This window comes from Hemiscyllium ocellatum, chromosome 14 (assembly GCF_020745735.1).
Source record: "Hemiscyllium ocellatum isolate sHemOce1 chromosome 14, sHemOce1.pat.X.cur, whole genome shotgun sequence".
NCBI lineage: Eukaryota > Metazoa > Chordata > Chondrichthyes > Orectolobiformes > Hemiscylliidae > Hemiscyllium > Hemiscyllium ocellatum.
In genome coordinates, this window is record NC_083414.1 from 67,302,592 (window position 1) to 67,327,907 (window position 25,316).

The 25,316-nt window shown below is 42.1% G+C and overlaps 1 protein-coding gene across 1 annotated transcript in view; it reads left to right on the forward strand.

The window, feature by feature from the left end:
- dnah1 (dynein, axonemal, heavy chain 1) overlaps positions 1-25,316 on the forward strand; it is a 437,548-nt gene that overhangs the window by 407,943 nt on the left and 4,289 nt on the right. Inside the window, exons 75-76 of the mRNA XM_060835044.1 lie at positions 3,734-3,940; positions 18,460-18,691. Coding sequence (XP_060691027.1) covers positions 3,734-3,940; positions 18,460-18,691 — 439 coding nt within the window. The remainder of the gene's footprint in view (positions 1-3,733; positions 3,941-18,459; positions 18,692-25,316) is intronic.

The window sequence follows — 25,316 nt, forward strand, 5'->3', positions numbered from 1 at the left end:
CATCAACTGAGTTTCCCCAGCAACTTCTGTTATGTTTTAGCTAGCTTCTCGTTAGGCAGGGGAGTCGAAGATCATTGGGGGTAGATGGGAATGCAGAATTTGAAACACAAACAGATCAGCCATGATCTTATTGAATGGCGGGGCTGGCTGGAGGGAAGAACAGTCTACTTCTGCTCCTAATTCATATTTACAATATATTTATAATATTTGAACAAATAGAGCACACTGAGAAGGATCCATTCTAAACTGACTATAGTTTCCACATCAACAATGAGTCCCTACTGATTGAACTTGACTGAGGTACCTAGTACCTTAATTCAGAATGTAATGGCTTCAGCCCACGCATAAGTGTTTGCTTTGGCTATGACTTGTTTCAAATATTGTGCATTTACTAATACTGAAACTGAATCAATATGATTAATGTACCAGTGAGAAATGCCACACCTACAACATTTAAAAATAAATTGCAAAAGTAATTTAGTGCAGTTGGTAAGGTGCTAATTGAGCTGAAAATGTGTTGCTGGAAAAGCGCAGCAGGTCAGGCAGCATCCAAGGAACAGGAAATTCGACGTTTCGGGCATAAACCCTTCTTCAGGAATGAGGAAAGTGTGTCCAGCAGGCTAAGATAAAAGGTAGGGAGGAGGGACTTGGGGGAGGGACGTTGGAGATGCGATAGGTCAAGGTGAGGGTGATAGGCCGGAGTGGGGTGGGGGCGGAGAGGTCAGGAAGAAGATTGCAGGTTAGGAAGGCGGTGCTGAGTTCGAGGGATTTGACTGAGACAAGGTGGGGGGAGGGGAAATGAGGAAACTGGAGAAATCTGAGTTCATCCCTTGTGGTTGGAGGGTTCCTAGGCGGAAGATGAGGTGCTCTTCCTCCAACCGTCGTGTTGTTATGGTCTGGCGATGGAGGAGTCCAAGGACCTGCATGTCCTTGGTGGAGTGGGAGGGGGAGTTAAAGTGTTGAGCCACGGGGTGATTGGGTTGGTTGATCCGGGTGTCCCAGAGGTGTTCTCTGAAATGTTCTGCAAGTAAGCGGCCTGTCTCCCCAATATAGAGGAGGCCACATCGGGTGCAGCGGATGCAATAGATGATGTGTGTGGAGGTGCAGGTGAATTTGTGGCGGATCTGGAAGGATCCCTTGGGGCCTTGGAGAAATGTGGGCGCAAGTTTTGCATTTCTTGCGGTTGCAGGGGAAGGTGCCGGGAGTGGAGGTTGGGTTGGTGGGGGGTGTGGACCTGACGAGGGAGTAACGGAGGAAGTGGTCTTTTCGGAACACTGTTAGGGGAGGGGAGGGAAATATATATTAAATTAAAGACATTAAGTACCTCAAATTCCCCCCAGACGTGATCGACGATGCCCTCCACCGCATCTCCTCCGCTTCCCGCTCCTCCGCCCTTGAACCCCGCCCCTCCAACTGCCACCAGGACAGAACCCCACTGGTTCTCACTTACCACCCCACCAACCTCCATATACAGCGTATCATCCGCCGTCATTTCCGCCAACTCCAAATGGACCCCACCACCAGGAATATATTTCCCTCCCCTCCCCTATCAGCGTTCCGAAAAGACCACTCCCTCCGTGACTCCCTTGTCAGGTCCACACCCCCCACCAACCCAACCTCCACTCCCGGCACCTTCCCCTGCAACCGCAAGAAATGCAAAACTTGCACCCACACCTCCTCCCTTACTTCTCTCCAAGGCCCCAAGGGATCCTTCCAAATCCGCCACAAATTCACCTGCACCTCCACACACATCATCTATTGCATCCGCTGCACCCGATGTGCCCTCCTCTATAGTGGGGAGACAGGCCGCCTACTTGCAGTACGTTTTAGAGAACACCTCTGGGACACCCGGACCAACCAACCCAACGGTTGGAGGAAGAGCACCTCATCTTCCTCCTAGGAATCCTCCAACCGCAAGGGATGAACTCAGATTTCTCCAGTTTCCTCATTTCCCCTCCCCCCACCTTGTCTCAGTCAAATCCCTCGAACTCAGCACCGCCTTCCTAACCTGCAATCTTCTTCCTGACCTCTCCGCCCCCACCCCACTCCGGCCTATCACCCTCACCTTGACCTATCGCATCTCCAACGCCCCTCCCCCAAGTCCCTCCTCCCTACCTTTTATCTTAGCCTGCTGGACACACTTTCCTCATTCCTGAAGAAGGGCTTATGCCCGAAACGTCGAATCTCCTGTTCCTTGGATGCTACCTGACCTGCTGCGCTTTTCCAGCAACACATTTTCAGCTCTGATCTCCAGCATCTGCAGATCTCACTTTCTCCTCGAAGGTGCTAATTGATGCAGTTAGGAATACAATTCCTAGAACAATTAGTTAAATATTGCACCAGGTTATAGTCCAACAGGTTTATTTAAAAGTACAAGCTTTCAGAGCGACCTGACGAAGCAGTGCTCCAAATAAACCTATTGGACTATTGCCTGGAGTTGTGTGATTTTTAACTTTACTATACCCAAGTCCAACACCAGCACCATCATAGAACAATTAGTAGCAGAGTTCCAATGGTAGTTAGGGACCTCACATCTAGAATAATTAGGAATCCAATACCTAATGCAGTTGGTAACATTTAAAAAACACAGTCAGAAGCACAAAGCCTACAGTAGTTGGGAATGCCATCCCTAGAGATTTAGTCAACAAAGTTTGGAATACCTACCCATTTCAGTAGTAGTACCTTACTTGGACCAATTCAGAGTCCTGGCAAGACTGGTTGAAAACATCATATCCAGTGGATTGAAAGCACTAGATTTAGTAGATACGTAAAAATGTAACTGTGTTGTAGAGTATTTAAAATCACTATCTCTTATACATTTTCCCCCAGTTAAGTAAAGTAGTCTTATAGGGGCTGTGCTTTCAGCAGGCTGAAACTTAAGATCTGTAGTTCCTTCAAACTTTTGACCTCTCTCTGAAGAGGAGTCATATTCAACTCAAATGTTAATTTTGTCTGCCTGTCTTTCCCTTTAGACCCTCCTTAAACCTTTGTAAAAATGTTTCATTCCTTGTCTCCTTTTTATTAATTTAGCTCAATGTCTTTTGTTTTCTGAAAGTTTGCTTATAAAGGAATTTTGGAGATTTTATTGCTTTTAATTTTCTTGTGGTGGTCGCTGGCAAGCTAACATTTGTTGTCCACTCCTAATTGCATTTGTTAGCACAATAATGTATGAGACACAAGTCTAAAAACAAGTTGTGTTTCATAGTTGCGACTCAGTTGATATAACTTTCATCTCTGAGTCAAAGATCTCAGGTATTGAGCACATAAATTATGACAATACTTTAATATATTACAGAGGAAACACTGGAGTGTTGAATATATCATTTTTTATTATGAAGTGTTAAACTGAGGTTTGTCTTTCTTTTCAAATGGAAGTAAAAGTTTCAAAGCACTATTCTAAAAAGAGCAGTGGACTTCTCCTGGTGTTCTGGCCAATACTTATTCCTCAACTAACATCACTAAAACAGAGGATCTGCTGACTATCTCGTTGCTGTTTGTGGGACTTCCTATATTTGCAGCAGTGACTGCATTTCTAAAATAATTATTTGTCTGTAAGCATTTTGCAATGTTCTGAGAAAATTAAGAGTTTTTTCCCCTATTATCCTTAAATAACTAACCGTGTTAAATGTATAAAGGGAAATCTTGTTTTAAGATACCCGAATATAGCAGATGTTTAAATGTCAAAAATTCATGAGCCCCACCTGATACCTACTCATTTTGTGTATTTTTTTAGGCGTATCCTTCACTGAAGCCCTTGGCCTCATGGGTAGAGGATCTTCTTGATCGAATCAACTTCCTAGAGAAATGGATTGCTGATGGCATTCCTGCTGCCTTCTGGATAAGTGGATTTTTCTTCCCACAAGCATTTCTAACGGGAACACTCCAGAATTTTGCAAGACAGTCAATTATCTCTATTGACATAATATCATTTGACTTTAAGGTAAGGAAGAGGGAGAAGAACCAAGTATACCATCAGTTATATATTGGTTTTCACCACTGAAACCTGAATTCAGACACAACCCTGATTGATAGAATAAGAGTCTTCTTTGCTAATTATCAAAAGTATGACAATCTCATTCAGTACGAGATGATCTTGGAAGGTAAGCAGAGAACTTTGTAGCACCCATGTGAACAAAAAAATGTGACACGCAAAGTTACTTATTAGGTGGGAGCTGAAGTGCCAGAGAAGCAGATAAGTTCACCATCTGTCTTTGGAATGGAGCACCCTCTTCGTTTGTTTTAGTGGCTCAGTTTCTCATGAGCATAGAAAGTGCCTTTAACTGCACAATGTGTGAGAATAACAACAGTAAATGGGATCCTGGCAGTAAATGCAAGACTAATATGTCCAGCAGAGGACTCAGTGAGTAATTGCAGTACCACATTATGCTATTAAGTCTAAATATTCTATTGAGTATGCGGAATATAATATTGCTATGAAAAGCAACCAGCTGTCAAGTCTTCATCATGATGGCAAAATTGCAAGAATACCAAATTGCAAAGAAAGATGTTTAAAAACAACTCTCTTTCCTTCACATGCTGGTTAAGAAATCCATTTATGGGTTCTCTACTACTGCCTACAACAAACCCATCTTGACTAGTCTTGGAGCTGTAGGAATCCCAAAGTCATGTGCTTTGAGATGGGTCTTATTGGCAACCTTCGAAATGGAATCTGAGGCATTTATTCAGTGAGCAAGCTTGATACCAAAATAGGATACATGGAAGCTGTCATGTGGGATAATAGCTGACCAAATCAGATCATGTTTATCAACAGTTACAGGGATGGTTTGTGGAAGCCTGTGACCAGCGGTGTTCCACAAAGATTGGTACTAGGTCCAATTTTGTTCGTCATTTGTATAAATTATTTGGATGAGAGTTTAGGAGGCATTGTTTGTAAGTTTGTGGGTAACACTAAAATTCATGACATAATGGGCAGTGAAGAAGGTTATCTAAGGTTACAAAAAGATCTTAATCAATTTGGTCATTGGGCTGAGGAGTATTAGATGGAGTTTAATTTGGATAAATGAGAAGTATTGCAGTTTGGTAAAACAAACAAGGCAGGACATCTACAATTAATGGTAGAGCCCGGGGTAATGTTGTAAAGCAGAGAGACCTAGGGGTTCAGGTACATAATGTTTTGAAATTTACATCACAAGTACAGGTAGTTATGAAGTTGTTTAGCATGCTTATGTTCATTGCTCAGACCTTTGAGTATAGGAATTGGGAAGTCATATTGTGGTAGTACAGGACATTAGGGTCCAGTTCTGGTCACTCTGTCTTTGGAAAGATATTATTAAGCTGGAGAGGATTCAGAAAAGATTTGCCAGGATGTTGCTGGGAATGGAGGGTTGAGTTATAAATATAGGTTGAGACTTTTTTAATTGGAATGTAGGAGGTTGAGGGGTGACCTTATAGAGGTTTATAAAATCATGATGGCCAGAGATATTTTCCGTAGGGTGGGGGAGCTCAAAACTAGTAACTATTTTTAAGGTGAGAGGAGAAAGATTTAGAAAGGACATGAGGGCAACTTTTGTTTTACACAGATAGTGGTGCATATGTGGAATGAACTGTCTGAGGTAGTGATGGATACAGTTACAACATTTAAAAAGATAGTTGAATAAATACTTGAACCAGAAAGATTTGGAAGGATATAAGCCAAGCACAAACAAGTGGTAGTGGTTTGGTTTGGGAACGTGGTCAGCATGGACTAGTTGGACAGTAGAGACTGTTTCAATGCTGTATGATTCAATGACTATGTCAAATTCCTGGCAGCAAGTTGATGATATTTTCCTGATATCTACATTCATCTAATTCTGGTCTCTGGAGCTTCCTGAATTTTAATCGCTTCATCATTGCTTCAGTTGTCTAGACACCCTGGAATTTCCTCCCTGAACAAACCACCTTTTCTACCTCTCTTTTCCCTTTAAGCACATTCCGTAGAATCTCTCTCTTTAATCAAACATTTGATCATTCTATTTAGTATCACCAGTGGAAAACTTTAATAATCTTCTATTTCCTTACCCAGTAATATTGGCACAAAGTGTAAGTACAACAACTTCTAATTATATTGCACTTTTAATATGGTACTGAAATCCCAATACACCTCACAGGCATTTATCAGATAAAACATGGCATAACATAAGGAGACATTTGGGCAGAGACTCGAAAGAATGGTCAAAGAGGTAGGCTTCAAGCAGTGACTTAAAGTAGGTTTGGGAATTCCAGGGCTTAAGGCCTTAGATGAAGGCACATCTACCAAGGGTGAGGCAACAGGAATCAGGGATGCACATGAAGTCAGAATTAAAGGAACGTGGAATCCTCAGAGGATATAGGACTGGAGAAGGTTAGAGATATGATGGGGGATGATATCATGGAGTAAATTGAATACAAACACAATATCTGTCTAGAAAAATAGATCACTCCCAAATTACATTGTAGCTGGAATCAAGTCAACATAGAGCACAGATAGACCCTGGACCTCGCCTACATAGTAGACTTGAACTCAGGCATCAAAAACCCAATTTAATATATCAATATACCATGAGCAGATACCACAGCAAATGATATTCGGAAAATCTTGAATTAAAAGATAGTCTAATGCAACTATTGTTGATTGTTGTAAAAACTAATCCAATGCACCTTACAGAAAAAAATCTGCCATTCTTTACATGGCCTGGCTGACATGGTGTCTAGACCCACAGCAGTGTGGTTTACTTTTAACTTGCAGCTAGCAAAGTCCACATCCCATGATGAATAAAACAAATTTTGCCTTCCCAGTCTTTGTTGTACCTGCAAACTAACCTTTTGTGATCCATGTATAGGCTATCAGGTCCTTTATTCCGCAGCATACTGTAACCTCTCTTCATTTAAATATTGTGCTAATTTTCTATTCCATCTGCCAAAGTGAACAAATTCATATTTCCACATATACTCCATTTGTCAAACTTTTCCGCATGACTTAAACTATATCCCTTTGCACACTCTTTAGTTCCATTTCACAATTTACTCTCCTAAATACAGTACCCATTCTTTGCTGATTGTAATTGTTTTATGTTCTTCCCTCCCTTTCACATTTTGAAATAACTAGTTTTTCTGGAATGTTATTTATGTGTTCTACATTGAAGATAGACACAAGATATCTGCTCAATAATTCTCCCAGTTTCTTATTTTCCAATTATTTAAGTTACTATTTGTAGAAATGCTTGTAGAAACTCTTACTACCTGTTAATATATTTCTAGCTGCTTTTCTCAGTCTCTCAATTGTCTTTCCTGACATAACAATAACTTTTATAGAATTAAATGCTTTTAATTTCAATTTGATGCCATCCTTAACTTGTTTCATTAGCTATGGATGGTGCATCCTTTTTATAGTCTCTCTCATTGGAACAAATCTTTGTTGAAATATTATGAAATATTTATTTAAATGTTTGCACTGCACTTCTACTGTCCGATTCTTTTACTAATTGCCCAGTTCACTTTATTAAGTTTTGCCTTCAAACCTTTTGTAGCTGCTTTTATTTAAAACATTCATCTTAGACCCCAACTTCAATCTGAGAGTAAAATTCAATCATGTTATGACCACCGCCACCTAGTGGTTACTTTACTTTGGTATCATTAATCAATCTTTTGGTTGGCTCTAGAAGATGCTGCTCTGAAAATCTGTCTCAAAGTTATGCTATAAACTTATCCTTTAATAACTGATTCATTTGATCTATTTGTAACTTAAAATCATCCATGGTTATTACAATCCTTTTCTTATTCGCTTCATATATCTCTTGTTGTAAACTCCATCATATACTCCATCGTATTTATCATTAGGCAACCTATAAAATACTGCCAAAAGTACCTCTTATTTTACTATTTCTTATTTCCACACAAGCTTATTCTACATCTTGATCTTTAGATCTAAAATCATCTCCCTATTGTGTTAATGTCATCCTTATTAACAATGTTACTCCACCTACCTTTCCTAGCTTCCTGTCTTTCCAAACTGTCAAATACTCTTGCATATTCAGGACCCAGCCTGGTCAGCCAGCCATGCTTAACGTAGCAGTCATTAGGTCATACATATTTGTTTCTATGTGCAGTGTCAATTCATGGATTTTGTTTCATAAATTACATGCTTTCAATTCCAGGGCCTTTAATTCTATTTCATATTTTTGCATTAATTGCTGGCACACACTTACATTTGTATGCTCTGTCACTTCCTGTCATGTTATTATCCTCATTGCTGTCTTGCTATATTGCCTTGTACTCTCCCTGTAATTTACACCACATAATTTCACCCACCCCACTATTTAATTTAAAGACTTCTTTTCCATCCGTGTGTATGAGTTGCGAGCACAGTGGTCCAATGTGATTCAGGTAAAGACTGTATTTTTCCCAGTGCCCCATGAATTGAAACTCATTCTCCCTATCATTGAACTCCCTAATCTTAATAACCCTATCCAAATTCACTTTTGCACCAAGTAATAATAATAATCCAGATATTATTTCCTTTGTGGTTCTGATTTTTTATTTATCCCCAGACTACTCATTCTATCTAGACAGAAGCTCTTTCCTAATCCTATCCATGTAATTGATTCCTATATTGACCACAATAACTGGATCACCCCAAACCACTCCTCACCCTGGCAATCCCACCTGCAAGTTTCTCTCTAATAGGGAGCAGCCACTACAGCTATAGAGAACAAATTACTCAATACTGTGAGTGTAATCAATTCGCCCTGCATTCCACAATCTCATCTGTGCAAACTGAAGTAACCTCAAACCTATTGGATAAATGCCAGGCTAGGTTTCCCATCGTCTGCTTTCTCAATTCCCATACTTTCCTCACTTGCAATCATACCCCTGTTTCTGACCACTTTTCCCTCCTTAACGCATCACAGTGTGTGTACCTTTGACCATGAGCTGAAACTCCTCAAGACGTAGATACTGCCACAGATTGATCAAGCAAAGAGCCATGAACTCCCATATACTACAGCTTCAACGCCTGCCATCCTTATTATGTTCAAAGTTTGTGAGAAGATTTGTAGCTCGGGTGCTCGTTGTTGTGGTTCTGTTCGCCGAGCTGGGAGTTTTTGTTGCAAACGTTTCGTCCCCTTTCTAGGTGACATCTTCAGTGCTTGGGAACCTCCTGTGAAGCGCTTCTGTGCTGATTCCTCCGGCATTTATACTGGTTTGAATCTGCCGCTTCCGGTTGTCAGTTGCTGTCCGCTGCAGTGGCCGGTATATAGGGTCGAGGTCGATGTGTCTGTTGATAGAATTTGTGGATGAGTGCCATGCCTCTAGGAATTCCATGGCTGTTCTCTGTTTGGCCTGCCCTATAATAGTGGTGTTGTCCCAATCGAATTTGTGTTGTTTGTCATCTGAGTGTATGGCTACTAGGGATAGCTGGTCATGCCATTTCGTGGCTAGTTGGTGTTCATGGATGCGGGTTGTTAGCTGTCTTCCTGTTTGTCCTATGTAGTGTTTTGTGCAGTCCTTGCATGGGATTTTGTACACTACATTGGTTTTGCTCCTGCTGGGTATCGGGTCCTTTGTCCTGGTGAGTTGTTGTCTGAGAGTGGCTGTTGGTTTGTGTGCTATTATGAGTCCTAGTGATCGCAGCAGTCTGACTGTCAGTTCAGAAATGCTCCTGATGTATGGGAGTGTGGCCAGTCCTTTGGGTTGTAGCATGTCCTCATTTCGTTGTCTTTCCCTAAGGCATCTGTTGATGAAATTGCGTGGGTATCCGTTTTTGGTGAATACCTTGTATAGGTGTTCTTCTTCCTCTTTTTGTAGTTCAGGTGTGCTGCAGTGTGTTGTGGCCCTTTTGAATAATGTCCTGATGCAACTTCGTTTGTGTGTGTTGGGGTGGTTGCTTTCATAGTTCAGGACTTGGTCTGTGTGTGTGGCTTTTCTGTATACCTTCATGGTGAATTCTCCGTTCGGTGCTCTTTGTACCATCATGTCCAGGAATGGGAGCTGGTTGTCCTTTTCTTCCTCTCTCGTGAATCGGACTCCTGTGAGTGTGGCATTGATGATCCGGTGTGTGTTCTCTATTTCTGTGTTTTTAACAGCCACTCTCAGACAACAACTCACCAGGACAAAGGACCCGATACCCAGCAGGAGCAAAACCAACGTAGTGTACAAAATCCCATGCAAGGACTGCACAAAACATTACATAGGACAAACAGGAAGACAGCTAACAACCCACATCCATGAACATCAACTAGCCACAAAACGACACGACCAGCTATCCCCAGTAGCCATACACTCAGATGACAAACAACACGAATTCGATTGGGACAACACCACTATTATAGGGCAGGCCAAACAGAGAACAGCCAGGGAATTCCTAGAGGCATGGCACTCATCCACAAATTCTATCAACAGACACATCGACCTAGACCCTATATACCGGCCACTGCAGCGGACAGCAACTGACAACCGGAAGCGGCAGATTCAAACCACTATAAATGCCAGAGGAATCAGCACAGAAGCGCTTCACAGGAGGCTCCCAAGCACTGAAGATATCACCTAGAAAGGGGACGAAACGCTTGCAACAAAAACTCCCAGCTCGGCGAACAGAACCACAACATCCTTATTATGTTTTAATTAACTAAATTAATTGTTTCTAGCCCTTGAAACCCAAAGCTTACCTAGCAAGGTATTGTAGCATGTAATACTGCTTAGCTATATGGCTGTGTGAGGTGAACAAGGAGATAATGAAGAGAAAGCCAGAATAGGCATTAACTAGGAGCTTAAGAAAAGTTTTCACATTTCTACTCCACACTTTCTTAATGCAAATCCAAATCTAAAATGCACTTTCTTAGTTATATATTCTCGAATTCAGTTGAAAAAATCTGGGCTCAATCCTTAGACACTTTTACAAGTATTTATTCTTTGAGCCTAATAACCAGTTTCACAATATATCTATTTAAGTAAATTTTCCAGTTAATGCCCAACAAGCAAATAATCATAAATCTCAGGTAATACATCCTCCAATTTAAAATTTGCATTTTCAGCCACCAATAAATCATGCAATTAAATGGAAAACACTGGAATGTGAAAGGAGGAATATGTCATCCAAGTTGTCAGCTCAGGTGTGACCTTGTGTGAGTCATTGAGCATGTCGATGCCTTAATCTATGAACTTTCCCTGAAAGGCTTCCAGTGAAGATCTGAGATGGGCTGAATGTTTCTTGGCTCCACAGATATCTCTTGAGACAAATCAAAATCCTAAGTAATGGACATTGGCAGATTGTAGGTCAGTGCTTTGGTCAACTTTAGAGTATGAAGGTGCTTTCTTCATCCTATGGTATGGGTGCATGGGAGAAAAGTTTTTGCTGTAGAAATTTGCCTTGTAAAACATTTATATAGATGTAATGACTACGCTTAAAAATGAATTTTTATCATTTGGTTTTCAAGTGCAATAAGTCGGAACAGTTTGAGAGGAAGCAATGGGCAGAAATGAAAATACATGTACTCCCCTCGTGGAAATCCACAGACTCCAGATCCCCACCACCAATGTACCATCCTATCACCTCTGAGCTTTAGGTGAAGCTGTTCTCCAGAAGGGAGGTCAGATGTTACAGGGGCATATGTTTATCGTGTGAAGCCTGGAAGAACAATCTAGCTCCACTTGACCCATAAAAAATTCAAAACTTAAGTTTCAGCTCATCAGAGGAAGGAGGAGGAAGCTCACTGTACCTGGCTAAATAACATCACCAGCAAGGCAAAGATGACAACTGATCAAACAGTAAAGGCAGAGTTACAAAGAAGAATTAGGGAAATCAAGAGCCAATGGTGGACTAAAAAAGCTAAGCAACTCCTTTCTGACAAGCATGACAGTGGGATTTCTTCAGTGCCACCAAGGCTCAACAGACCCAACACCCTAATATTCAAACTGGTGTTGAGTAAGGATGGCACCCTCTTGAAAGTCAGAGAAAATATCAACCTCCAATGGAGAGAACACTTCAAAGAACTCCAAAACTACAATACATATATTTATGAAGTTGCTTTTTGAGGAAATCCTCCAAATACCCATGAAGGATGATTTCAAACTTCCACCTAGCGTGGCAGAAGTTGAAGTCACCATTTGACAACTGCAGAATGGAAAAGCTTCAGGTTTAGATAGGATTTCAGGGGAGATTTTCAGGGGAGAATTTAGCCGTCCTCTCATGCAATCATAGAATCCCTGTAGAGTGAAAGCAGGCCATTTGGCCCATTGAGTTAGGAATAATGCAGCGATCTCTAAGGAGGGTGCCTGTAACCAGAAAGGTGGATTGAAGTGTGTATACTTCAATGCCAGAAGTATAAGGAATAAGGTAGGTGAACTTGCAGCGTGGGTTGGTACCTGGGACTTCGATGTTGTGGCCATTACAGAGACGTGGGTAGAACAGGGACAAGAATGGCTGTTGCACGTTCCAGGGTTCAAATGTTTTAGTAGGATCAGACATGGGGGTAAAAAAGGGGGAGGCGTGGCATTACTTGTCAAAGACAGTATCACAGCAGTGGAATGGACGATGGAAGAGGACTTGCCATCTGAGGTAGTTTGGGCTGAGGTTAGAAATAGGAAAGGTGAGGTCACCCTGTTAGGTGTTTTCTACAGGCCTCCTAATAGTCCTAGAGAAGTAGAGGATAATATTGCGAGGATGATTCAGGAAAAGAGTGAAGGTAGCAGGGTGGTTGTTATGGGGGACTTTAACTTCCCAGATATTGACTGGGAGAGCTATAGCTCGAGTTCATTAGATGGGTCGGTGTTTGTACAATGTGTGCAGGAGGGTTTCCTGACACAATATGTCGACAGGCCAACAAGAGGGGAGGCTATATTGGATTTGGTTCTAGGTAATGAACCAGGCCAGGTGTTAGACTTGGAGGTAGGTGAGCACTTCGGGGACAGTGACCACAACTCGGTGACTTTTACTTTAGTGATGGAGAGGGATAATCGTGCGCCGCAGGGCAAGAGCTATAGCTGGGGGCAGGGAAATTATGATGCAGTGAGGCATGACTTAGGATGTGTGGATTGGAAAAACAGGCTTCAAGAGAAGAACACTAATGAGATGTGGGGATTGTTCAAGGAGCAGCTACTGCGTGTCCTCGATAGGTATGTACCAGTCAGGCATGGTGTAAAGGGCCTTGTGAGGCAGCCGTGGTTTAGTAAGGAATTGGAGTCCCTTGTGAAAGGGAAGAAGGCGGCATATGTAAAGATGAGGCGTGAAGGTTCAGTTGGGGCGATTGAGAGTTATAAGGTAGCCAGGAAGGAGCTAAAGAGGGAGCTAAGAGAAGCGAGAAGGGGACATGAAAAGTCTTTAGCTGGTAGGATTAGGGAAAACCCAAAGGCTTTCTATAGGTATGTCAAGAATAAAAGGATGACTAGGGTAGGTATCGGTCCAGTCAAGGATAGTAGTGGGAAGTTGTGTGTGGAGGCGGAGGAGATTGGAGAGACATTAAATCAGTACTTTTCATCAGTATTCACTCAGGAACAGGACACTGTTGCTGATGTGAATATGGAATCACAAATAATTAGAATGGATGCCCTGGAAATATGCAGGGAAGAGGTTTTGGGAATATTGGAAAGGATGAATATAGATAAGTCTCCTGGGCCTGATGGCATTTACCCCAGGATCCTATGGGAAGCTAGGGAGGAGATAGCAGAGCCATTGGCCTGGATTTTTATGTCGTCATTGTCAACGGGAATAGTACCAGAGGACTGGAGGATAGCGAATGTGGTCCCATTGTTCAAGAAAGGGAGTAGGGATAGCCCTAGTAACTATAGGCCGGTGAGTCTGACTTCAGTGGTGGGCAAAGTCTTAGAGAGAATGGTAAGGGATAAGATTTATGAACATCTGGGTAGGAATAACGTGATCAGGGATAGCCAGCATGGTTTTGTGAAGGGCAGGTCGTGCCTCACAAACCTTATTGAGTTCTTTGAGAAGGTGACTAAGGAAGTGGATGAGGGTAAAGCAGTAGATGTTGTGTATATGGATTTTAGTAAGGCGTTCGATAAGGTTCCCCATGGTAGGCTAATGCTAAAACTTCGGAGGTATGGCATTGAGGATACATTAGAGGTTTGGATTAGGAATTGGCTGGCTGGAAGGAGACAGAGGGTAGTAGTTGATGGATTATGTTCATCTTGGAGCGCAGTTACTAGCGGTGTACCACAAGGATCTGTTTTGGGACCATTGCTTTTTGTTATCTTTATAAATGATCTAGAGGAAGGACTTGAAAGCTGGGTAAGCAAGTTTGCGGATGACACAAAAGTCGGTGGAGTTGTGGATAGTGAGGAAGGAAGTGCTAGGTTACAGCGGGATATAGATAAGTTGCAGAGCTGGGCGGAAATGTGGCAAATGGAATTCAATGTAGCTAAGTGCGAAGTCGTTCACTTTGGTAGGAATAACAAGATGATGGATTACTGGGCTAATGGTAGGCTACTTGGTAGTGTGGATGAGCAGAGGGATCTTGGTGTCTATGTACACAGATCTCTGAAAGTTGCCACCCAGGTAAATAGTGCTGTGAGGAAGGCATATGGTGTACTGGGCTTTATTGGCAGAGGAATTGAGTTCCGGAGTCCTGAGGTCATGTTGCAGTTGTATAAGACTCTGGTGAGGCCTCATCTGGAGTATTGTGTGCAGTTTTGGTCGCCATACTATAGGAAGGATGTGGAAGCTTTAGAACGAGTGCAGAGGAGGTTTACCAGGATGTTGCCTGGAATGGTAGGAAAATCTTATGAGGAAAGGCTGAGGCACTTGGGGCTGTTCTCATTGGAGAAGAGAAGGTTTAGGGGAGATCTGATAGAAGTGTATAAGATGATTAGGGGTTTAGATAGGGTAGATACTAAGAACCTTTTACTGCTAATGGAGTCAGGTGTTACTAGGGGACATAGCTTTAAATTAAGGGGTGGTAGGTATAGGACAGATGTTAGGGGTAGATTCTTCACACAGCGGGTTGTGAGTTCATGGAATGCCCTGCCCGTATCAGTGGTGAACTCTCCTTCTTTATGGTCATTTAAGCGGGCATTGGATAGGCATTTGGAAGTTATTGGGCTAGTATAGGTTAGGTAGGATTCGGTCGGCGCAACATCGAGGGCCGAAGGGCCTGTACTGCGCTGTATCCTTCTATGTTCTATGTTCTATGAGTTCATACCACCCCTCCGAAGTGCATCCCAGTCAGAACTACCCCCTACCCAATTCCTTTAATCCTGCATTTCCCATGGCTAACCAACCTAATCTGCACATTTTAAAACTTTGGACTCTCCATCTGAGAATCTGGGATAAAAAAGAAATAAATCCCTGCTGATCTCAGGAATGCTACCAGCGCACTATCTTCAAGGAGACAAAGCAGACTGTGAGAAGCTACTGAATCTATCCCTGGGGAGATCATTGCCCAATTCCTTGTTAGACATTCTATTCTTGTTTCAGAGAAAATCTTTCCTGAAAGCCAGTGTGACCTACAACCAAACCATGGAACAATGACATGATTTTCACTTTCAACAATTCCAAAAGAAATGCCAGGAACAAAATCAACCACTCCACACGGCCTTCACTGACTTGACTTTTTACTCAGTCAATCAAGAAGTGCCACAGAAGATAGCTGTCTAGTGAAATTCATCAATATCCTTCGTCTCCTCCATGACAAGATGTCGGCCTTGGTCCTCATCAGCAATAATATGACTGAATCCTTTAAGGTCAAGTCAGGGATCCAGCAGGGATGTGTCAGCGTCCCCCATTCTTTTCTCCACTCTTCATCTTGTCAAAAACAAGCTTCCCTATGGTGTGACATTGTCTACAAGATGGATGGAAACTTTTCAACTTCAACTAATTTAAATCCAAGAAGACAATTACAGCAACAGCATTTGTGGAACTTCAGTATGTGAATGACAATGTCATCTCTGCTCTCTCGGAATAGAAATTTCAAGCTTCACTTAATGTCTTCACAGAAGCATACCAAAGAATTGTTCTCAGCCTCAACCTCAAATCCTTCCCAGCCTTCAAAGAATAATCCTCCTGAACACCCCTCATCTAATGTGGAGATTCAGCGTCACATCCAATCTACAAGTGCCATTTTGGATACCTAAGGATGAGAATTTTTGACAACCGTGATATCTGTGTTGATAGCAAGACCCTTGTGTATAAGGCAGTCATCCTTCCAACTTTTCTATATGGCTGCAAAAACTTGACTATGTATAGATGCCACCTCAAGTATCACCAATGTTGTTTGAGAGGAAATCACCACATCAGCTGAGAGGACAGGCAAACTAACACCTGTATCTTTAAAACAGCAAACAACACCAGCATCAAGGCCACTAACACCTGAAACCAACTCCACTAAGCTGGCCGCATGCTTAAGACAACTGGTTTCCGATTATTCAAGCAAATCTCCTTTGCCTAGCTCAGGGGAAGCACATGGATGAGAGGAAGACAAAGGAAGTGTTTCAAAGATTCCCTGAAGGCTTCCCTCAAAAAATACATCATAGATGTCAACACATGAGAGATCCTAATTCAGAAGAAACTCACTTGGAGGAAACTGCTGTATGAAGGGACACAATTCTTTGAGAACACCTGGGGGAAAAGGAAGTACAGAAAAGGAACAGGAGGAAGGAATGCTAATGATCTCAAGGCCAAGGTCCAATTTCACCACTTGGTAACATCTGCTAATTGTGCACTTGGTGATATAGCTCAAGGACTGAGCTCATCAGCCATGCAAAGACCAAGAGAACCCATGACTAGGGAAATGAAATCTTCTGGGTGGATAATCATTCGTGTTAACCAGTGATTGCAACATTGGGTATCTGGTTCAAATAATGTCTATCAAGGAATATCTTTAGCCCTGTTTAAATACAATTTCATCCAGGTAAACATAATAGAATAAGAACATCAGTCTGCTTATCTGCAAATCAGAGAATTACATAATTGTTATACTCAAAAAGAGACCATTCTGCCCGAGACTGCATTGACTCTCTGAATGAGCAATTCACCTAGTGCTATTCTTTCCCTCTCTCTGTACCCTTGCATAAACTTTAGATCTTTCAGGTTTAGATTTAGATTTTATTGTCATGTGTACTCATGAGCAGATGTAGACAGGAATACAGTGAAAAGTATATAATTTCACCACACAAGGTGCCATCTTAGGCACAAAGAAACCTAGGTACAAAAGGCTTAGATCCAAAGTATAGAACACACTGCAGGCCAGGAGAGCACCATGTGTGGCCAAGACATTGCCAGGCCGAGACACCACCATGGGCCGCTGAGAGATTGGGCCAAGAGACTGTTACAGACCACCAAGAGACTGCTATGGGCTGAGCCAGGCTGAGCTGAGAGGTTGCCTCGTTGGGTCAATTCCAAGGTCAGGAGTGAAAAAAAAAGAAAGAGGAAAAAAAAGAAAGAAATGGAGTAGAAGAGCTCCAGCTGAGGCATCCTACTCTACCACTCCGCCGCCTTCTTGCAAATAAATTCCACCTTTTCAGAAAACAATTTAATTGCATTTGAAATTCTTTAGTTGATGTGCCTCCATCATACATCCAAGCAGAGGATTCCAGACCTCCCTGCAATGGGATTTGCTTATATATTTTTGTTTCTTTTACCAATCACCTTCTTCATCCTCTCACAAGTATAAACACTTTTTCTATGTCTATTCCGTCCAAATCCTTCACGCTTTTGAATATCTGTCTCAAATTACCTCTGAACTTTCTTTTCTCCAATCTATCTTCATAGCTGAAGCAGTTCATCCCAGGAATCATTTGCATTAATCTTTCCTGTAAGTTTTCATACCCTTGCTAAAGTGTACCATCCAGAACTGGATGCAGTATTCAAGGTGAAGCCGAACTTGTGCCCTGTACAAGTTCATCATGACTTCCTTACTCTCGTATGCCGTGCCCCTTTTAATAAAGTCAAAGATATTGTATGTTTCATTAACCAGCTCTCAACCTGTGCCACCACTTTCAATAACTGACATAGATATACACCCAGGTCTCTGTTCCTGCAGCCCCCTTAGTGTTGTATCCTTTATTTTTGTCTGTCAATATCCTTTCACATTTCTCTATGTTGAAATTCAACTATCACCTTGCCACAACTCCAACAATTTATTAATGTCCCTTTTGAAGTTCTATCTTACAGTCTCCATATGTTACAATGCTTCCACATTTTGTATCAGTTTCAAAATATGAAGATGTGTCCTATGCAACAAGGTCATTCATCAACAGGCAAGGATCCCAACACTGATATCTGGGTACCTCCATTACAAACCTTTCTCCAGTATGAAAAGCATCCATTAATTACGAGTTAACTACCAGAAACTAAAAAGTTAAACTTATGCCATTCCAAATTTTTTGAATTTGTAACTGATACATATTTTCAGGACTGAACAGAAGGCGAAATGGTCTGAATGTATTTATTTATTTGCATTTTATTTACTCATTGCAATAAAAGAAAATAACTTTTTTTAAGATACACTGATCTAATCAATACTGTCCCAATCACAGGTAATTGAGAATTCGCCTTCTGACTTGGATCGTCCCCAAGTCGGGTGCTATATCTATGGCCTGTTTTTGGAGGGAGCTCGCTGGGATCATGCTTTGTTTCAACTGGGTGAATCTCGGCCCAAAGAACTCTACACAGAAATGGCTGTGATCTGGTTAATCCCAACTGCAAATCGTAAAATACCACAACAAGGAATTTACCTCTGTCCAATATACAAGACACTCACACGAGCTGGTAAGAGAAACTCAATAATATTGTGCTTGTAATGGGAGATATCTCTATGTAATAGGATTATTTAATGTTAAAATGCTCAGAGTAGAAGGAAGCCATTTAATTCCGGAAACAACTGCCAGATTTCTGTAAAAGATATCCAGTTAGTCCCATTCCTCGGCCCATCCCTGTAGCTCAGTAATTTCATTTTCTCATGGCCTTTGCTAAAGAGGCAATTGAATCTGCCACAGCCACCCTTTCAGCCAATCCATTCCAGATCACAACTATTCACCGAGTGAAAAAAACTTTTTCTCATGTTGTTTTCTCTTTTGCCTTCATCTTACGCCAATGAGGACAATTTTTTTCTATCAATTCTGTTTAGAACAATTATAAATTTGAACACCTTAATGAAATTTCTTAATCTTTACTAAGAAGATCTAAGAAGAAAAACCCAAGCTTCTCCAATCCATCCTCCCTTCTCCCTGATGTCATTTCTCTGAAATCAGTTCTGCAGCTTCTCTAATCCTTCACATTGTTCCGAAAGTGTGGTGCCCAGTTGGACACAATGTGTTGAGTTTTCAATGGTTGTGGAGGTGAAGTACCTTAAGGAAATCCCATTGGACCAGCTTCACAATGTGTTGCCACCTGTAGGGGATTCTGCCAGAGTTAGTTTGATAGAGGGATTGATCACCTGCTCAGCCACAATAGGTAAACTTTTAAGACACTTGTGGACTTAACTAAAGGCACTTTCTAAATGCCGACTGGATTTTCCATCCATGAAAAGGCGGAAGCCTCCCACTGGTAGGCTATAAAGATATGAAAGCCAAAGGCTCCAATCATGAGGGCGGCAGTATTCCAAATGTCAAATGCAGCAAGGGTAATGCAAAGATATGAGGTGACATTTCACCAATCTTTCGATTGGTTTAATATTGGATTTGTTCCGCCCATTATTGTGGGGAAATCCTTCATTTTGGTCAATGGCCCTAATTATTTTGGCGCTTTCATTGTTCTCTGTTGTGACCAGCTACCAGGAATAGAGGCAGCTTCACACCTCCCGACATACTTATCCTATACCTACCTCTGACAGAAGGGCTGACAATCTTTCTGTGCCTGATAACTTTTTATTAGCTCTACAGATCAGGAACCTGCCCAGCATCTTTAATTGGGATACCCAAATGTCCACCTCCCTTGAAATCATCTTCTCTGTCCTGATGCCAGGAGATGTGGGTTCATGATCAATACTTCATCCTAACAGCACAATTGTGACCCAGGAAAGATTACTCTTCTCAGTATTCTGCTTGCAGCAAACTTTGCACGTTTATGGAGATAAATACTTTTCCAGAAATCATGTACATGCGGAGGGAACCATGCAGAGGTCAACTAATCCTCTTTGTTACCAGTGACACTGGGAGAGTAGTGGAAGTTCCAGTAATGCACCCAACAGAGGTTTAGGATCAGCAAGGGACCCAGACCACAGGTGACAAGGGAAGGGGTCTTACAGAGGGCCACACTGGCTAGGCAGGTGTGGGAGTAAAAAGGTCAGGGAAACGGGTCATAGCAGATCATGCCCCTTTCAGATGCCACTCTCTAGATTGTATTGAGTAATTTTGATTCAGGGATTCCACATTTCCTCACCCTCCCACAATGAACCACAGGGCTTCCAGGCTTCCCAAGTGACTTCCTCTGACTGAATACCAGCATAGCAGGGATGAAGTTCTTAGGTTGGGCTCATGTAATTAAGAGTGGACTACTTTGCTTCAATGACAAGGTTCATCACGGTAATGTTAGCCTAGAACCAATTAGCAATTTTCTACCCTTCCTTTCCCTAAGTTATGAGTGTGATATTGTAGATGGTGCCTCAAAGTATTTTTCATTTTACTTCTGCACTCTGCACCAGAGAATGCAGATGACCTAGCAGAACCAGGACATCTGTCCCCTTTAGGCTGCTTTGCCATTCTTTGTGTTTTGAATTCCACATTTCCATTTATTCCCAGCAACCTCTGACTCCACTGCAAGAAAGGGAGGACAACAATTATCTATCTACATCTATCTCAAAAATAGCCAATGACCCCAGTCAATTTCCACTGCCTTCTGAGGCAAAGTACTCAAAAGAAAAAAAACTCTCCCCATTTCTGTCTTAATTTTAAAACAATGTCCCCTAGTTCTGGACTCACTAACAAGCCAAAACAGCCTTTCCCCATTCACCTTGCTAAGACTGTTCAGGATCCTACATACTTTGATCTCAGTTATTCCTCAATCATCGAAACAAAGAAGTGCTCTTCACTGCTCTCCCAGCCTGTCCAACCCATGCATAATAAAACCCACTCATTCCTAGTATCAATCTAACAAACCTCTCCTGAACCACTTCTGATACATCTACATCCTTCCTTAAAGGAGACCAAAACTGCATACAGTATTCAAGATGTGATCTCACCAATGCCCTGTACAACTGAAGTACAACATCCTTACTTTTATGTTCAATTCCTGTCATTACAAAGTGTAGCATTCCATTAGCCAGCTGGATTACTTGTTGTACCTGCATACTAACTTTGTGACTCATACAATAGAACACCTGGATCATTTTGCATCTTGGAATTCTGTCATTCTCTGTCTAAATAATACTGAATAATAATATGTTTTTTTAATTCTTCCTGAGCAAGTGAACTCTTTCACAATTTCCCGCATTTATACTCCATCTGACAGATTTTTGTCCACTTACTCAACTTCTCTGTCTGCATCGCCCTCATTGCTTCTTCACATTCCTACATACATTCCTGTCTATTTTTATGTGATCTGCAAACATAGCTACCACATCTTCACTTCCCTCTCCCATTAAAGTCATGAATATAAATTATAAAAATCTGAGGCCCCAACAAAAACTCCTGTGGGCTTCCATTTGTGCTATCCTGCGAATCAGAAAAAGATCCATTTATGAATAATCTTTGTTTCTTTTTCGTGCCAGCAATCTTCTATCCATGTTACCCCTACATCATGAGCTCCTACTATATGCCATAACCTTTTATGTAACACCTTTTTGATTCTTTCTGGAAATCCAAGTCTACAGGCACCTCTTTATGCACAGCGCACATTATTCCTTGAAAGAACTCCAATAAATTGGTCAAATATGATTTCCCTTTCAGGCAACCATTATTTTGAGTTTTTCTAGGTGCCCAATCATAACCTTCTTCAGGATCAATTCTAACACTTTTCTCATTACGGATGTCAAGCTAACTAGCTTATAATTTCCTGGTTCCTACCGCCCTCCCTTCTTGAATAGAAGAGTTACATTCACTACTTTCCTGTTTGATGGAATCTTTTCAGGATCGAGCAAATTTTCGAAAATTGAACAAACACAGCTTCTACCTTATTAACTACCTCTTTTAAGACCCTACCATAAAATCCATTCGGGCCTTTGTCAGCTTGCAGCTCCATCAGTTTACTTAGAATCAGTTTGCTCCTTATTGTAATTTCACAAAGCCCTCTTTCCTTTCTCCCTCCTCATTTATAGTTGTTTCTGGAATGTTTTTGTATTCTGTATAGTGAAGACAGAAGCAAAACATTTGTTTGTTTCATCCATCATTTTATTATTTGCTATTAAGCCCCCCCATCCTCATCATCCAGAGAACCAAAACTTTTTTACTTACTCTTCTGCTTTTTCAGTACCTGTAGTATTGTCCCATGTTATACAGTTTGCTAGAATAATGTCCCAGTACGGATCAAATACAGAGTGAAAGAGAGAATTCATGACACAAAGTTCATAGTAATGCAAAGTTCAAGTAGCCTTTGTCATGCTCATTTATTTTCCTCAGGCTACAATGTTTGAGGCAGAAACACCCACTGTTACACTGAAGTTTCTCTCTCGGGACAGATGTTCTGACTTGAATATATAGAAACATAAAAGATAGGAGTAGTTGTAGGCCATTTGACTCCTCAGTCCTGTCCTGCCATTTATTATGATCATGGCTGATTGAGTTCCATACCCTAATCCTGCCCTCCCCTGAACCCTCAATCCCTTTAGCCACAAGAATAACATCTGTCTCCTTTTTGAACATTTTGGCCTCAAATACTTCCTGTGGAAGTGAATTCCACAGAGTTACCACTCTCTGGGTGAAGAAATTTCTCCTCATTGTAGTCCTAAAAGGTTTACCCTTATCCTTAAACTATGATCCCTGGTTCTGACTAACCCACCAGCAGGAGCATCCTTCCTGTATCTAATCTGTCTAGTACTGCTAGAATTTTATAGGTTTCTATAACATGCCCACCCCAAATTCTTCTAAACATGACTGAATATAATCTTAACTGATTCAATCTCTTCTTATAAGTCAATCCTGCCAGCTAGGGATCAATTTGGCAAATCTTTGTTTCCTTATCCTCCTACCCCCACCTCATTCCAGACCCAATCCTCCAACTCGGCACCACCATCTTGAACTGTCCTACCTGTCCATCTTTCTTCCCACCTATCAGCTCCCTCCTCCTCTCTGACCTAACACATCAACCCCCAACTTGCATCTTCCTATTGCCTTTCCAGCTAGCCTCCCGCTACCCCCACCCTCCTATTTATCTCTCAGCAAGCCCCCCCACCCCACATTCCTGACGAACGGCTTATGCCCTAAACATCAATTTTCCTTCTCCTCGGTGCTGCCTGACGGGTGCTTTTCCAGCACCACACCTTTCGACTCTGATCTCCAGCATTTGCAGTCCTCACTTTCTCCCAAAACTGCCTCTCTTTCCAAGAGCATCTTTTCTCAGATAAGGAATCCAAAACTGGGCACAATATTCCACGTGTGATCTCACCAATACCCTGCATAATTGCACTAAGACATCCTTGTTCCTGTTCTCAATTCCTCTAACTGTCGAGGCTAACACACAGTTTGCCATCTTTACTGTCTGTAGCACCTTCACACTTACTTTCAGCGACTGGAGCACGAGGACACTCAGGTGTTGTTCAACATTCCCTTCTCTCAATGTACAGCCATTCAAGCAATAATTTGCTTTCCAATTTTTGCTACTATAGTGGATAACCTCATATTATCCACATTATACAGCATCCACATGTACTTTCCCAACCATTTAGCCTGTCCGAATCACACTGCAACACCTCACAACTCACCCTTCAACCCAGCTTTGCGTCATCTGCAAATATTTAGTTCCCTCATCTAAATCATTAACATACATTGCGAATAGCTGGGGTCCTACTACTAACCATGCAGTACTCCACTAGTCTCCCATCACCATCTTCACTACAGCTCTTCACATCCCATTTTCCCTCTTCGTTCACCCACGTTGCATCTGTTTGGATGATGCCACCTTCCAAAATAGTGTTGCTGACATGGCTTGCTTCTTCCATAACCTTGGTTTTCCGGCCACTGTGGTTGACAGAGCCCTCAACCACATAGCTATCACCTGTGCTTCCACCCTTTACTCACAACAGTGTCCTCACTTTTCATCCCACCAGCCTCTGCATTCAAAGGATTATTCTCCACCATTTCAGACAACTCCAGCAGAATGTCATCACCAAACACATCATCTTCTCACTCCCCCATCTGCATTTCACAGGGATCATTCCCTCGAGGACACCCTAGTCCATTTCATGACCACCAACACCACCCCTACCCCCTTCCCACGGCACCTTCCCATGTAACTGCAGAAGGTGCAACACCTGCCCCTTACCACCATCCAAGAACCTAAACAGTCTTTCCAGGTGAAGCAGCATCTCAGCTGTACCTCCTCCAATCCTGTGTATTGTATTCGCTGCACCCAATGCAGCCATCTCTACGTTGGAGAAACCAAACACAGACTGGGTGACCGCTTTGCAGAACACCTCCAGTATGTGCGCAAGCAGGACACTGACCTCTCCACAGCTGGTTATTTTAAGGTCCTGCTCACATGCCCACTTTTCTGTCCTCAGCATTGCAATGCTCCAGTGAATTGCAGTGCAAACTGAAGGCAGAATGTCTCATCTAAAGGCTAGGCACTTTTCAGCCTTCTGGACATAATATTGAATTCAACATCTTCAAATTGTGAACCAACACCCATTCTTTCCTTTCTTTTAGCTTCACTTGTTACATTCTCTGTCACCATATCCCCCCACCCCAGTGCATCTGTCTGCTGTTTCAAGTCTGGCAGTTAGAAACACCATTATTCTACCATTCTCATATTCTAATCACTTATAGAGTCATAGAGATGTACAGCATGGAAACAGACCCTTCGGTCCAACCCGTCCATGCTGACAGATATCCCAACCCAATCTAGTCCCACCTGCCAGCACCCGGCCCATATCCCTCCAAACCCTTCCTATTCATATACCCATCCAAATGCCTCTTAAATGTTGCAATTGTACCAGCCTCCACCACTTTCTCTAGCGGCTCATTCCATACACGCACCACCCTCTGTGTGAAAAAGTTGTCTCGTAGGTCTCTTTTATATCTTTTCCCTCTCACCCTAAACCGATGCCCTCTAGTTCTGGACTCCCCGACCCCAGGGAAAAGACTTTGCCTATTTACCCTATCCATGCCCCTCTTAATTTTGTAAACCTCCATCAGGTTACCCCTCAGTCTCTACACTCCAGGGAAAACAGCCTCAACCTGTTCAGCCTCTCTCTATAGCTCAAATCCTCCAACATCATTGTAAATCTTTTCTGAACCCTTTC